The sequence below is a fragment of the Rhinoraja longicauda genome, chromosome 9 (assembly GCF_053455715.1).
Source record: "Rhinoraja longicauda isolate Sanriku21f chromosome 9, sRhiLon1.1, whole genome shotgun sequence".
Lineage (NCBI taxonomy): Eukaryota > Metazoa > Chordata > Chondrichthyes > Rajiformes > Arhynchobatidae > Rhinoraja > Rhinoraja longicauda.
The window spans coordinates 15,791,919-15,805,834 of record NC_135961.1 but is presented as its reverse complement, the minus strand read 5'-3'; the positions used below and the strand labels follow the sequence as shown (position 1 = coordinate 15,805,834).

General features: G+C 41.9%; 1 protein-coding gene across 2 annotated transcripts in view; it reads right to left on the bottom strand.

Annotated features, from left to right (window-relative positions):
- LOC144596495 (echinoderm microtubule-associated protein-like 6) overlaps nt 1-13,916 on the bottom strand; it is a 207,639-nt gene that overhangs the window by 81,948 nt on the left and 111,775 nt on the right. For both annotated transcript variants that reach the window (XM_078404836.1, XM_078404837.1), the window contains exons 20-22: nt 10,544-10,671; nt 8,591-8,732; nt 2,208-2,360 (exon numbers count right to left, since the gene is read on the bottom strand). In XM_078404836.1, coding sequence (XP_078260962.1) covers nt 2,208-2,360; nt 8,591-8,732; nt 10,544-10,671 — 423 coding nt within the window. The remainder of the gene's footprint in view (nt 1-2,207; nt 2,361-8,590; nt 8,733-10,543; nt 10,672-13,916) is intronic.

Sequence of the window (13,916 nt, the reverse complement as noted above, 5' to 3'; positions counted from 1 at the left end):
CGAGACTTCTTCAGACCGAAGAAGGGTCTCAACTTGAAACGTCATCCATTCCTTCTACCCAGAGATGCAGCCTGTCCCGATGAGTTATTCCAGCATTTTGTGTCTATCTTCGGTGTAAACCAGCATTTACAGTTCCATCCTACACAAGTCCTAGATGACAGTGAGATCAATGTGGGGAACACTAATATACTATAGGCAGTTTGATATCAAGATAAAGATATGTGTTGGGTCTATTGAAGAACATCAAGGTGGATGAGTTCTCAAGGCCTGATGGGATCTATCCCAGGTTATTGAGAGCGGCAAGAGAGGAGATTGCTGGAGCATTGACAAAGATCTTTGTATCCTCTCTGGCCATAGGGGAGGTCCCAGAAGACTGGAGAGTAGCTAATGCTATTCTTTTGTTTAAAATGCGCAATAAGGATAAGCCAGGAAATTATAGGTTGGTGATCTTGGCGTATACAAATGCAAAGTACTCATTTTGTACCTCACCTACATTCTGTGACTCAAGCATAAATTACTGTTTATCCTCGAGTGATACTACCTTCTCCCTGGTTACCCACATGTTCTTAATGTACATATAAAGCACCTTGGAATTTTCTTTAATTCGATTTGCCATGATATTTCATGGCCCCTTTTGGCCTAATTGCCCTGTTTGTTATTTTCAGCTTGCTTTGTATTATTCAAAGGCCCTATCTGATTTCAATTTCTTAAACCTTACATATGCTTTCTTTCTTTATGACCAAGTTTAGAACCTCTCTGGTCACCAAAGATTTCTTTTCCTTGCCATTCTTATCCCTCCTCCTCCTCTAGAACATTCTGGTTCTTTACTCCAATGAGCTGGTCCAGGTGAGTCACAAGAGACTCTAGAATGAAAGATCAGTATGGGAATGCCCCGGACAGAACCTCATATTTCACTTGGGCCTCAACCACTGTCAGAGTGAGGCCAAAAGCAAATTGGAGGAATAGCACCTCATATTTTGCTTGGGCAGCTTACAACCCAGCGTTATGAATATTGATTTTTCTAACTTCAAGTAACCCTTGCATCCCCTCTCTCCGTCCCTTCCCCACCCTAGTCGTCGTACTTGTTTCTTAATGATGTTCTTCTGAGTTTCACCGTTTGTATCACTCGTTATCACCTTCCCCACAGCCAACAATGGACCACTGTGAGCTCCACATTTCCTTGATTATCATTGGCAACTTTGAATTGTCTTTTTACATAACTTTCATTCATTTCTTCTATGTACATTTTCATATCTCTCATTTCCTCCTCCCCTGACTCTCAGACAGAAGAAGGGTCTCAACACACAATGTTATCTGTTCTCCAGAGATGTTGCCCGACCCGCTAGGTTATTGCAGGTTTTTGTGTCTATCTTCGGTGTAAACCAGCATCTGCAGTTCCTTTCTACACATGATTTAGTCCAGGTATGATTATTGATGAATATTAAGAAAAATAATTCAAAGTGATCCAAATTCTCAGCAGTTATGCCCAAATCTCACGACTGCAGAAAAGCTACATAATATGGGCTCTACCCATCTCCAGTCTGAAGAAGGGCTCCGACACGAAACATCGCCTGTCATGTTCTCCAGAGATGCTGCCTGATCTGCTGAGTTGCTCCAACACTTTGCATCCTTTGTGTAAACCAGCATCTGCAGTTGCTTGTTTCTATTCTGTCACAACTTCCTTCATAGGAGCTTTCTAGTTTGGCTGGCTATAGTTAAAGCGGTATATGTGGTCCAGCACAAATTTTGGAAAAACAACAACATTTTAAGGGGAATAAATACTTATGTGATTTAACTTAAAACAGTTTGATAAGATTACAGTACCTTCAGTTATAGGTTCTAACTTGTTTCTTCAATTGTACTTGTGCACCATGTTACGTGGTTTTATTGAATCAAAACATTTAATTAAAAAAGCCAAATCAAAATAATAGCAAAAAGCAAAATTAATCTATCACATATAACGGTCAAGAAAATGTTTAAGTAATAATCCAATCATATGATTTGCAAAATGAAAGTAGCAACTGATCATTTCTCTCAAAGTTCAGATCATCCGGGCTCTTCAATTTAATCTACTGACATGCAATTCTCCACGTGGAAATGATTTCACCAAGTTCACAATAATGCACAATAAAATTGAACTGTTATAAAATAAAACATCCTTAATTAACAAGTCTAACTGAAAATGAAAATTAACTAATTTAGGTCACCTGTAGAAAATTTGATATCTGATATATTTTCCTTCCTGTGGTGAAAAGCCACTATATCTTCCAGCGTATCAGCATTGACTACATGAAAACTTCCATCATTTAGCCCAACTGCTAAGACTTTTCCATCTGGTGAAAAAGTACAACATCTCCCACCTAAAGAGGAATGAGAAATGAAGCAGATTAACATTTTCAAATCAACAAAATGCAGCAACATCAATTTCTGTATGGCTGTTTTCTAAAATTCATTTTTTAATGGAATTATTTCATCTTCTACCATAGAGAAATTAGTTGTGCAATTTATTGATTTCTTCAGATTTGTGCTTTTCCTTGGCATGATTTGATGTATTACATGGCATCTTATAATGGAAAATAAACAGAATGTTCACTTTTGGAATTTACACCATTTGCTCCTGGGATGATGTAATGTACAGGTTTAAACAAACATTTCAGCTAAAATTGAGATGTCTGCTCACAGTCCCTATGTTGAGCAAGCAGAGGATCAACTAGGTGAATATTTCAGAAAATAATTGGGCTCACTTGGATGAACTAGTAAATCATGAGGCCTCAAATTATACAACCTCAAGGACATGTAGTAATAAGACAAGATAAATATTTCTTCCCAGCGACATCTGGGATTAGCTCAATCCTGATATAAAAAATAACCTCATCACTAAGGTGGATACTTCATTTTTAAAACAAAGTTGACTGTTGTTCATAGAATAAGAAAGAAGCAAGGTCTTATTGAGTATATAAGTGCAGTACTGAGTGAGCTCAGGAGACTTCAACTTGGACCGGGATCTGGAACGGTGCCAGGACCCACAGGTTCTCCAGACCAGCCATTGCAAGGAATCCCAGATGGGTAGAAGCATGCCAGACATATTGTTACCTGCCTCTGCTTGTGTCAGTGAAGATTCGATAAGCAGAAGGGTGTGAGATTTGTTGCTTTATTAATTCCTTTTTCATGTATTTTACTATAACAAACATAGCTGTTTGTAACCTTGATATGTTCTTTCTCCGATCATTGATCCAAATCCTTAAAAACCTATTTGTATTATTGCATATGAGACTGTTGTCTGATTGATTGAGGCTAGATAATTTGGGATTGTATTCCTTGGAAGAATGAAGGATGATTTTAATCAGACATATCAGTCTTATGGAGGCTTCACAATGGAGATGTTGAGATATTTCCACAAGTGGGAGAGATATGAACAAGGGGATATGGTTGCAAAATAAGGGCCAGATATTTCTCGGAGGATAGTGAATAACTGTAATACTCTGTCACCATTGGTGGAGTAGGTCAGGTGATCCGATGTATTTAACATGGAGATAGACAAATATTTGAAAGAACAAGGAATTAAGGGCAGATAGACACAAAATAGTGGACCAAAACTGAACACAATACTCCAAATGTAGCCTCACCAACACCTTGTACAACTGTAACACAACATCCCAACTTCTGAGTAGGATGGAACTGCAGATCCGGTTTAAACGAAAGATAGACACAAAATTCTGGAGTAACTCAGCGGGACTGGCAGCATCTCTGAATAGAAGGCATGGATGATGTTTCGGGTCTCGACCCTTCTTCAGACTGATTTAAGGGATATGGGGTAGAAACATAGAAAATAGGTGCAGGCGGATGCTATTCGGCCCTTCGAATCAGCACCGCCATTCATTGTGATCATGGCTGATCGTCCCCAATCAATAACCCTTGCCTGCCTTCTCCCCATATCCCTTGATTCCACTAGCCCCTAGAGCTCTATCTAACTCTCTCTTAAATCCATCCAGTGATTTGGCTTCCACTGCCCTTTGTGGCAGAGAATTCCACAAATTCACAACTCTCTGGGTGAAAAAGGTTTTTTTCACCTCAGTTTTAAATGGCCTCCCCTTTATTCTAAGGCTGTGGCCCCTGGTTCTGGACTCGCCCAACATTGGGAACATTTTTCCTGCATCTAGTTTGTCCAGTCCTTTTATAATTTTATATGTTTCGATAAGATCCCCTCTCATCCTTCTAAACTCCAGTGAATACAAGCCTAGTCTTTTCACTCTTTCCCCATATGTCAGTCCCGCCATCCCAGGGATCAATCTCGTCAACCTACGCTGCATTGCCTCAATTACAAGGATGTCCTTCCTCAAATTAGGAGACCAAAACTGTACACAATACTCCAGATGTGGTCTTACCAGGGCCCTATACAACTGCAGACGAACCTCTTCACTCCTATACTGAAATCCTCTTGTTATGAAGGCCAACATTCCATTAGCTTCTTCACTGCCTGCTGTACCTGCACGCCAACTTTCAGTGACTGGTGTACAAAGACACCCAGGTCTCGCTGCACCTCCCCATTACCTAACCCAACTCCATTAAGATAATAATCTGCCTCCTTGTTTCTGCCGCCAAAGTGGATAACCCCACATTTATCTATATTATACTGCATCTGCCCACTCACTCAACCTGTCCAGGTCACCCTGCAACCTCCTAACTTCCTCCTCACAGTTTACACTGCCACCCAGCTTTGTGTCATCCGCAAACTTGCTAGTGTTGCTTCTAATTCCCTCTTCCAAATCATTAATATATATGGTAAACAGTTGCGGCCCAACACCGAGCCTTGCGGCACTCCACTCGCCACTGCCTACCATTCTGAAAAGGACCCGTTTACCCCTACTCTTTGCTTCCTGCCTGCCAAACAATTTTCTATCCATGTCAACACCTTACCCCCAATACCATGTGCTCTAATTTTAGTCACCAATCTCCCGCGCTGGACCTTAAAGGCTTTCTGAAAGTCTAGATACACTACATCCACTGGCTCCCCTTCATCCATTTTACTTGTCACGTCCTCAAAAAATTCCAGAAGATTAGTCAAGCATGATTTCCCTTTCATAAATCCATGCTGACTTGGACTTATCCTTTTACTGCTATCCAAATGCACCGTTATTACCTCTTTAATAATTGACTCCAGCATCTTTCCCACCACCGAAGTCAGGCTAACTGGTCTCTCTCTCTCTCTCTCTCTCTCTCTCGCTCCTTTCTTGAAAAGTGGGATAACAGCAGCTATCCTCCAATCCACAGGAACTGATCCTGAATCTATTGAACATTGGAAAATGATCACCAATGCATCCACTATTTCTAGAGCCACGTCCCCGAGGACCCTGGGATGCAGACCATCAGGCCCAGGGGATTTATCATCCTTCAGTCCCATTAGTCTACCCAATACTATTTCTCGCCTAATGAAAATTTCTATCAGTTCCTCTACCCCCCTCGATCCTCCAGTACATCTGGGCGATTGTTTGTATCTTCCTTAATGAAGACAGATCCGAAGTACCAGTTCAACTCTTCTGCCATTTCCTTGTTACCCATAATAATTTCACCCGTGTCTGCCTTCAAGGGAACCACATTTGACTTTGCTACTCTTTTTCTCTTAACACATCTAAAGAAGCTTTTACTGTCCTTCTTTATATTCTTGGCCAGCTTCCTCTCGTACTTCATCATTTCAGCCCGTATTGCCCGTTTTGTTACCTTCTGTTGTCCTATGAAAGTTTCCCAATCCTCTGGCTTCCGGCTACTCTTTGCTGTGTTATACATCTTTTCTTTTAGTTTTATTCCATCCCTAACTTCCCTTGTCAGCCACGGTTGCCTCCGACTCCCCTTCGAATCTTTCTTCCTTTTTGGATTATGCCCAGAAATTCCTGCCATTGCTGTTCCACCATCAATCCTGCTAGGATCCCTTTCCAGTCTACCTTGGCCAGCTCCTCTCTCATGCCTTCATAGTCCCCTTTGTTCAACTGCAACACCGGCACTTCCGATTTAACCTTCTCCTTCTCAAATTTCAGATTAAAACTAATCATATTATGATCACTACCTCCAAGCGGTTCCTTTACCTCGAGTTCTCTTATCAAATCCGGTTCATTGGACAACACTAAATCCAGAATTGCTTTTTCTCTGGTAGACTCCATTACAAGCTGCTCTAAGAATCCATCTCGGAGGCACTCTACAAACTCTCTTTCTTGGGGTCCAGAACCAACCTGATTTTCCCAGTCTACCTGCATATTGAAATCCCCCATCACCACAGTGGCATTAGCTTTCTTACATGCCAGTTTTAACTCCTGCTGCATCTTACACCCTACATCCGGGCTACTATTTGGGGGTCTGTAGATAACACCAGTTCGTGTCTTCTTGCCTTTACAATTCCTCAACTCAATCCACAGTGACTCTACCTCGTCAGTCCCTATGTCTTCCCTCACAAGGGACTGAATTTCATCCCTCACCAGCAGAGCTACCCCACCGCCTCTGCCCACCTGCCTGTCCTTTCTATAGGATGTATAACCCTGAATATTAAGTTCCCAGGCCCGATCCTCCTGCAGCCACGTCTCTGTAATCCCCACAATGTCATATCTACCAACCTCTAACTGAGCCTCAAGCTCATCTACTTTACTTCTTATACTTCGCGCATTCATATACAATACTTTTAATTCCTTACTCATCTCACCCTTCACATTGATCCCTATTACACTTGGCCATACTCTATCCCTTTGTGAGTTTTCTTTCCAGTTAATTCTGGGGTCATTAACTATCCCTTTACTTTCTTTCCCCTTAACTCCATCCTTGACTATCCCATTTGACACCCCCCCCCCCCCCCCCCACTTATTTAGTTTAAAACCACCCGTGTAGCAGTGGCAAACCTGCCTGCCAGAATGCTGGTCCCCCACCTGTTAAGGTGCAATCCGTACCTTATGTACAATTCCCCCTTACCCCAAAACAGATCCCAGTGATCTAAGAATCTAAATCCCTGTCCCCTGCACCATTCCCTCAGCCACACATTCAGGTCCTATATCTCCCTGTTCCTGCTCTCGCCAGCACGAGGAACTGGAAGCAAACCGGAGATAACCACCCTGGAGGTCCCGCTTTTCAGCATTTTTTTGAGCTCTCAAAAGTCACACTGCAGGGTACTGGCGCAGGAATAGAGGTCAGCCTTGATCATATTGAATGGCGGGGCAGGTATCAGGGGCTGAGTGGCCTACTCCTGCTCCTATTTTCTCGTATTCTAAAAAACTCTTCCAAGTATGTACCTGGCTGTTTAATCCCTTTTTGCCTCAAAATACTAGGTCTTAGTTCCAAACCTGAAATTAATTTAAGTGCATTTCCCATTTTATCATTATTCTCACTGAAATGAACAGAAAATTTCAGATGTAGATAACAGTTGCTCAAGTTGGAACATTCTGTAGTTTAACTGAAACACTGCGCTAAGCAGAGATTGTTGATTCCATAACCTGGTCAGGAATTAAAGGGTGAATTTGCTGCTCTAAAACATGTTGACAATCAGCTAATTGTCCGAATGACAACAAGGGTTGGTAACAGTCTAATAAGGAAGAACTGACAGCTGGCAAAGTCTCTCCTCTATGCTGGCTGCAAAAGATACGTGATTTTTAAAGTTATAACATTTATCTGATGTAAGGAGACATTTTGAGGTGCAGGAATGTTTATTTTGTGATCAGAACCATCAATGCTATAACAGTAAAGTAGCGAGGAAAATAGAGATATGGGCCAAGTCATCCCAGCAAGGGGTTCCAGAAAGTTGTGGCAGATTTTCAATTGGAAAGGAAGGTTAAACATTCTAAATTAAAATACAAACAAAAAATGGAGTACTGGGGAGATCTAGTCTTAAAAAAGGTTTATACGAGTCCTGTTGCTAGATGATTAAGAACAAGCAAGATTCAGTAAATTGCATGACAAATAGATACAAATAGATCACAAATCTGTCATGGTAAGTATATGGAACACTAACAGAAAATACAGATCTACTATAGTCAATCTCCTCTCATGTGCGTGGAGAGTATGATCCGTCTAATGTCAAAGTGTCATTTTAGATACCATCTGAAGAAAAACAGAGCAAATGGGAAGTGGAGAATTAGAGTTGGTTGTTTGTTTACAAACTATAATACAATTACTGTTGAGTGGCTTGGCAGTATCTCTTAATATTAATTGTATTGCAGGTATACATTGGCAGTTTCATTATTAATTTAGAAATAGGGTTATATTTTTCACCATTATAATGAAAAATGCAGGGAGAATTGTCCAGCAATCAGTGTCTTGGAAAACAAATCAGTCATTACCTAATTTTGCTTTACTGTGCAGTAATTATGTACCAATGGTCAGACAACATTGCAAAAGGTTTAGCAAAATGAAATTTTCCATGCACAGGTTTAATAATATCCTTAATAATAAATTGTGTGGAACATGGCCTTTTCCACTCAATCATTCTTACAAAAATGAAAATACCTAAATATATGTATCTTCAACAATGCAGTTCATGTCTATTTTACAATATAAAATGTTCATATGTCGCATGATAGTTTTTGACAGTATGCTGAATTGAACAAAGAACATTTACCTTTTTTAAGTTTACGTACAGCTAACATACGATGGTTGAAGGAGAGTTCCCAAATTCGTAATGTTTTGTCATCACTAACAGTCGCACAGACAGGAAGAGTAGGATGGGCTGCCAGTCCCCAAACCTCCCCTTCCATATGACCCTGGAAGAAAAATAATATTCTTCAAATGTGTAACATTTATAGTTATAACTTGAATAGAGAAGAAGACATAAATTAGGAATTAAAAATTACTATCAATTCTAAAAGCTCATTGCCTTTTAGAATTTTTGCAATCAATTGATGCCAAATAGTTACACAATATAGTTACAGTGACATTAAACAGAAAACGCGAGAAACATTCTGCAGGTCAGGCAATATCGGTGGAAAGCAATATCGGTGGAAGAGCAAAAGTGTTAATGTTGCAGGTCCGAGTCTCTTGGTCGGAACTAGGAAATAATGGAAAAATAAGTTAGTTTTAAGTTGCAGAGATGGTGAAAGGAGGAATAGGCAGAACAAAAGGAATATTTCTGATAGGGTAGGACAAAATGTGTGAATGTGGCAATTAGAAGCAGATTATGCTTTTTATGTCTGTTTTATGTCTTGCTCTTACATACCCAGGAATCCAGGCTTTACCAAAGGAGAGGAGAAAAAGGAGCCAAACTCACAGATAGACACAAAATGCCGGAGTAACTCAATGGGACAGGCAGCATCTCTGGATAGAAGGAATGGGTGATGTTTTGTGTTGAGACCTTCAAACTGAGAGTCAGGGGAGAGGGAGACACAGAAATAAGGAAGTGTAAGGTGTGACAACAAGACATCAAAGGGGATTAAGCTCAAGGAAAACATAGAATAGATCATTGTTAGCTAGGAGAAGGTGACAATGAAGCACACAGAGATAAAATTTAATCAGAGGGACAGTCAGACTGCTCGGAGAACTAAGGGGGAGGGATGGAGAGAGAGGGAAAGCAAGGGTTACTTGAAGTTAGAGGTCAATATTGCAACCGCTGTGGTGCAAGCTGCCCAAGCGAAATACGAGGTGCTGTTCCTTCAATTTACACTGGGCCTCACTCTGACAGTGGAGGAGTGTTACTCCCACATATATAATTATTAAGTAAATACATTGATTCTTTCACTTTTCTGCTTAGTGGCAATTGGCAACAGTTCTTAAATCTCCTGAATGTTACTTAATTAGAGAGTGCACAAAACCAGGCTTCCTCTCAGAAAACAAGGCAGACAAGTAACTGAAATGTCAGTCGGGGAGCATTTTGGTACCACTGACTATAGTTCTATTAGTTTTAAAGTAGTCATGAAGGGTAGGACTGGTCCACAAGTTAAGGTCCTAAATTAGGGAAGGCCAATTTTGGAGGCAGTGGGTAGGAACTTGCAGAGGGCAATTAGGAGTTTCTGCTTGCAGGTAAGGGTACAGTGAGTAAGTAGGATGCTTTCAAAAGTATTGGGCAAGAGTGCAGGGCCAGTATCTTTCTATTCTAATGATGATAGATGTCAGACATACGATTTGGATGATAATGTGGTTAACATTGTTTTTTACATTTATTGATGCCACCAAAAATGGTGGTACAGTTGAGTGAGGAAAGTTATCTAAGTTTAAAAAATATCTAGATCAGTTAAGAAGGTAGCTAAGGAATTTAACCGACATGTGTGAGGTGTTGCAATTTGTTATGTCAAACCAGAGCAGGATTTACTCAGCAAATCGTAGAGCGCTAGAGAGTGTAGCAGAACAGGGAGAATCTCGAGGTGGAGGCGCATAGTTCTTTAAAAGCAGCAGGTTAGGTGGATAGCGTGGTGACGAAGACATTTGGCACACAAATGTATCAAGTGGAATATAGTGTTGAACGATTAAATACTAAATTTTTTACGGAAATTGCTGAACTCATGCTAAGGCCTAAAATATACTGAAAAATTGTGTCAGAACAATGGCATTAGTATAGCATACACATTAAAGAAATAAATACCTGAACTAACAGAGTCATGGCTCCGCTTTTATCTATTTCAAGTATTTCACCATTCTTGGTTCCAACAAGTATATGCCCATGACCCAATGTAATGGCACGCAATGAAGGATTGTCTTCTAAAAGTAAACCTGTAAAAATCGCAAAGAATCACAAATTTTAGCAAAAACAGTACTCATTTGCCCAGATCCTCTATCTCATTCCATTCTACCCCTTTCCGCAAGGTTTTTTTCCCAGTATTATCTCAATTGTTTCTATTCCTATTGTTCTAGTTCGAGTCACTATTTATTTTATGATATTGAATAAGATCACAAAATGGTCAAGATCAGAGGACTAATCTTCATCTGCTTTACATCTACAATCATAAATATTGCAATAAAACGTGCAATATAACCAAACTGGATATTCACAGCTCTCAGAATTAGAGTTACAAAGATTTCAATAAAGGTACATCTTGTTATTCTAAATATCATTGACCAACAGCAGTCTTGCAGACTCCCCATTTGACAACCGCTCATGTTGTTTCCCCATATCATGTCTTATTGCCATCCATGCCATTTCGCACCATATGACAACTCTATAACAACTATTAGGGCCTGCCCACTTAGGTGATTTTTTAGGCGACAACAGGCGACTCGGCTGTCGCCACACGGTCTGTATGGTCGTGAGTAGTCTCCAAAGAGTCGTAGCATTTTTCTGGTCGCTGCTGGATTTTGAGATGTTTAAAAATTTTCGGCGACTGTTGGTTTGATGCCATTGATCAAAGCTTGACGTCTCCTGACGTAGGTGCTGTCGTAGGTTGTTGCCAGGTGACATAGGTTGTCGCCGGTGCTGACTTTGGTTAATTCCATTGGCGACTACCTACGTCAACCGGCGACAGGTACCGGCGTCAAAACCGGAGGCCAAAATGACATGAACTGTCTTCAGTTGTCGCTGACAAGGTCGTAGCTTGTCGCGGGTAGACGTAGGTTGACTTCAGTTGTCGTAGGTTGTCGCCTGTGTGGTTGTATGTTGTCGTAGATACGGTCATAGGTGGACGCCTTATGTCGCGACGATTGGGTCGCCGGTTGTCGGTAGCTTGCCGTAGCTTGACGTCGTCTAGGTGGTAGGTTGTCGTAGACATTGTCGTAGGGGGGGTCCAGTTGCCGGTTTTTCGACGACGTGCTACGACTATGACAGTCGCCGGCAGTCGCCTAAAAAATCGCTTAAGTGGAACAGGCTCTTTACACATTCAGATTTGGTCTTTACTTATAACATTTTAACATATTTCCTTGATTTTATGGAGACACGAGAGACCGATGCAGGCCTATGACCCTAAACGTTGACAACTCAATTACCCCCAACAGATGCGGCTCAATCTGTGGGATTCCTTCAGCAGGTTTTTAACGGAAATTATGGACAGAAAATGCTAGCCTGGTCAATTATGCCAACATCTTTTACACATATTAAAAAATGTGGAGGTATCACAAAATGCTGGAGTAACTCAGCGGGTCAGGCAACATCTCTGGAGAGAAGGAATGGGTCATATCATATCATATCATATATATACAGCCGGAAACAGGCCTTTTCGGCCCACCAAGTCCGTGCCGCCCAGCGATCCCCGTACATTAACACTATCCTACACCCACTAGGGACAATTTTTACATTTTACCCAGCCAATTAACCTACAAACCTGTACGTCTTTGGAGTGTGGGAGGAAACCGAAGATCTCGGAGAAAACCCACGCAGGTCACGGGGAGAATGTATAAACTCCTTACAGTGCAGCACCCGTAGTCAGGATCGAACCTGAGTCTCCGGCGCTGCATTCGCTGTAAAGCAGCAACTCTACCGCTGCGCTACCGTGCCGCCCTTCTTCAAAACCCTTCTTCAGACTGATGTCAGGAGGGGCGGGACAAAGAAAGGATATAGGTGGAGACAGGAAGACAGTGGGAGAACTGGGAAGGTGGAGGGGAAGAGAAGGACATAGGAACTAACTAAAGTTAGAGAAGTCAATGTTCATACCGCTGGCTGTAAGCTGACCAAGCGAAATATGAGGTGCTATTCCTCCAATTTGCGGTGGGCCTCACTGTGACACTGGAGGAGACCCATGCCAGAAAGGTCAGACTGGGAGTGGGAGGGGTAGTTGAAGTGCTCAGCCACCAGGAGATCAGGTTGGTTAAGGCGTTGTACCAGCATCTGCAGTTATTTTCCTACTTTAAAAATCTGGAGACCCTTTCTGAACATAACACCTTCAAATGTATCTAGCAAGGGGAAATGCCACTTTGTGACAGTTAATTAATGTTCAGTGACCAACTGTCTTTACAGTTCAGTTATGATTAATGTGTTGGAGGTGTGACCCATATTTTACACCCACTTTGCTGAGTTTCCAGGGTGGCTTTAGGGCCTGTCCCACTTAAGCGATTTTTTAGGCAACTGTCATAGTCGTAGAAGGTCGCCGAAAAAACAGCGACTGGACCCCCCATGACAATGTCTACGACAAGCTACAACAACCTACCACCTAGTCAACATCAAGCTACGACAAGCTACCGACAACCAGCGACCCAATCGTCGCGAGTGGGACGTCCACCTACGACTACACCTACGACAACCTACGACCACATAGGCGACAACCTACAACAACCAAAGTCAATCTACGTCCACCTGCGACAAGCTATGACAAGCTACGACCCTGTCGGCGACAACTGAAGACAACTGAAGATAATTCACGTCATATTGGCCTCCCTTTTTGACGCCGGTACCTGTCGCCGGATGACGTAGGTAGTTGTCAATGGAATTCACCGAAGTCAGCACTGGTGACAACCTACGTCACCTGGCGACAACCCACGACAGCACCTGCATCAGGAGACGTCAAGCTACGATCATTGGCATCAAACCAACAGTCGCCAAAAATGTTTAAACATTTCAAAATCCAGCGGCAACCTGAAAAACGCTATGATTCTTTGAAGACTACTCATGACCATACAGGCGACACCCCGGCGACCGTGTGGCGGCAGCCCGGTCGCCTAAAAAATCGCCTAAGTGGGACAGGGGCTTTCGTTTATTGCACCATGTTGTGGTGGGGGGTAATTCTTATCTCTTTCCGCGTTGGGGAGATACTTTTTCATAGTGTCTCCGTCTCTAAACTGCAACAACTAGGAGCTTGTCTTTTTGTTGTCTAAACCAGAGATCAACTGTTGGAGCTCCAACCTCCCCGATGATACTAAGCTGGGGGGTAGTGTGAATTGTGAGGAAGATGCAATAAGGCTGCAGGGTGACTTGGACAGGTTGTGTGAGTGGGCGGATACATGGCAGATGCAGTTTAATGTAGATAAGTGTGAGGTTATTCACTTTGGAAGAAAGAATAGAAAGGCAGATTATTATCTGAATGGTGACAAGT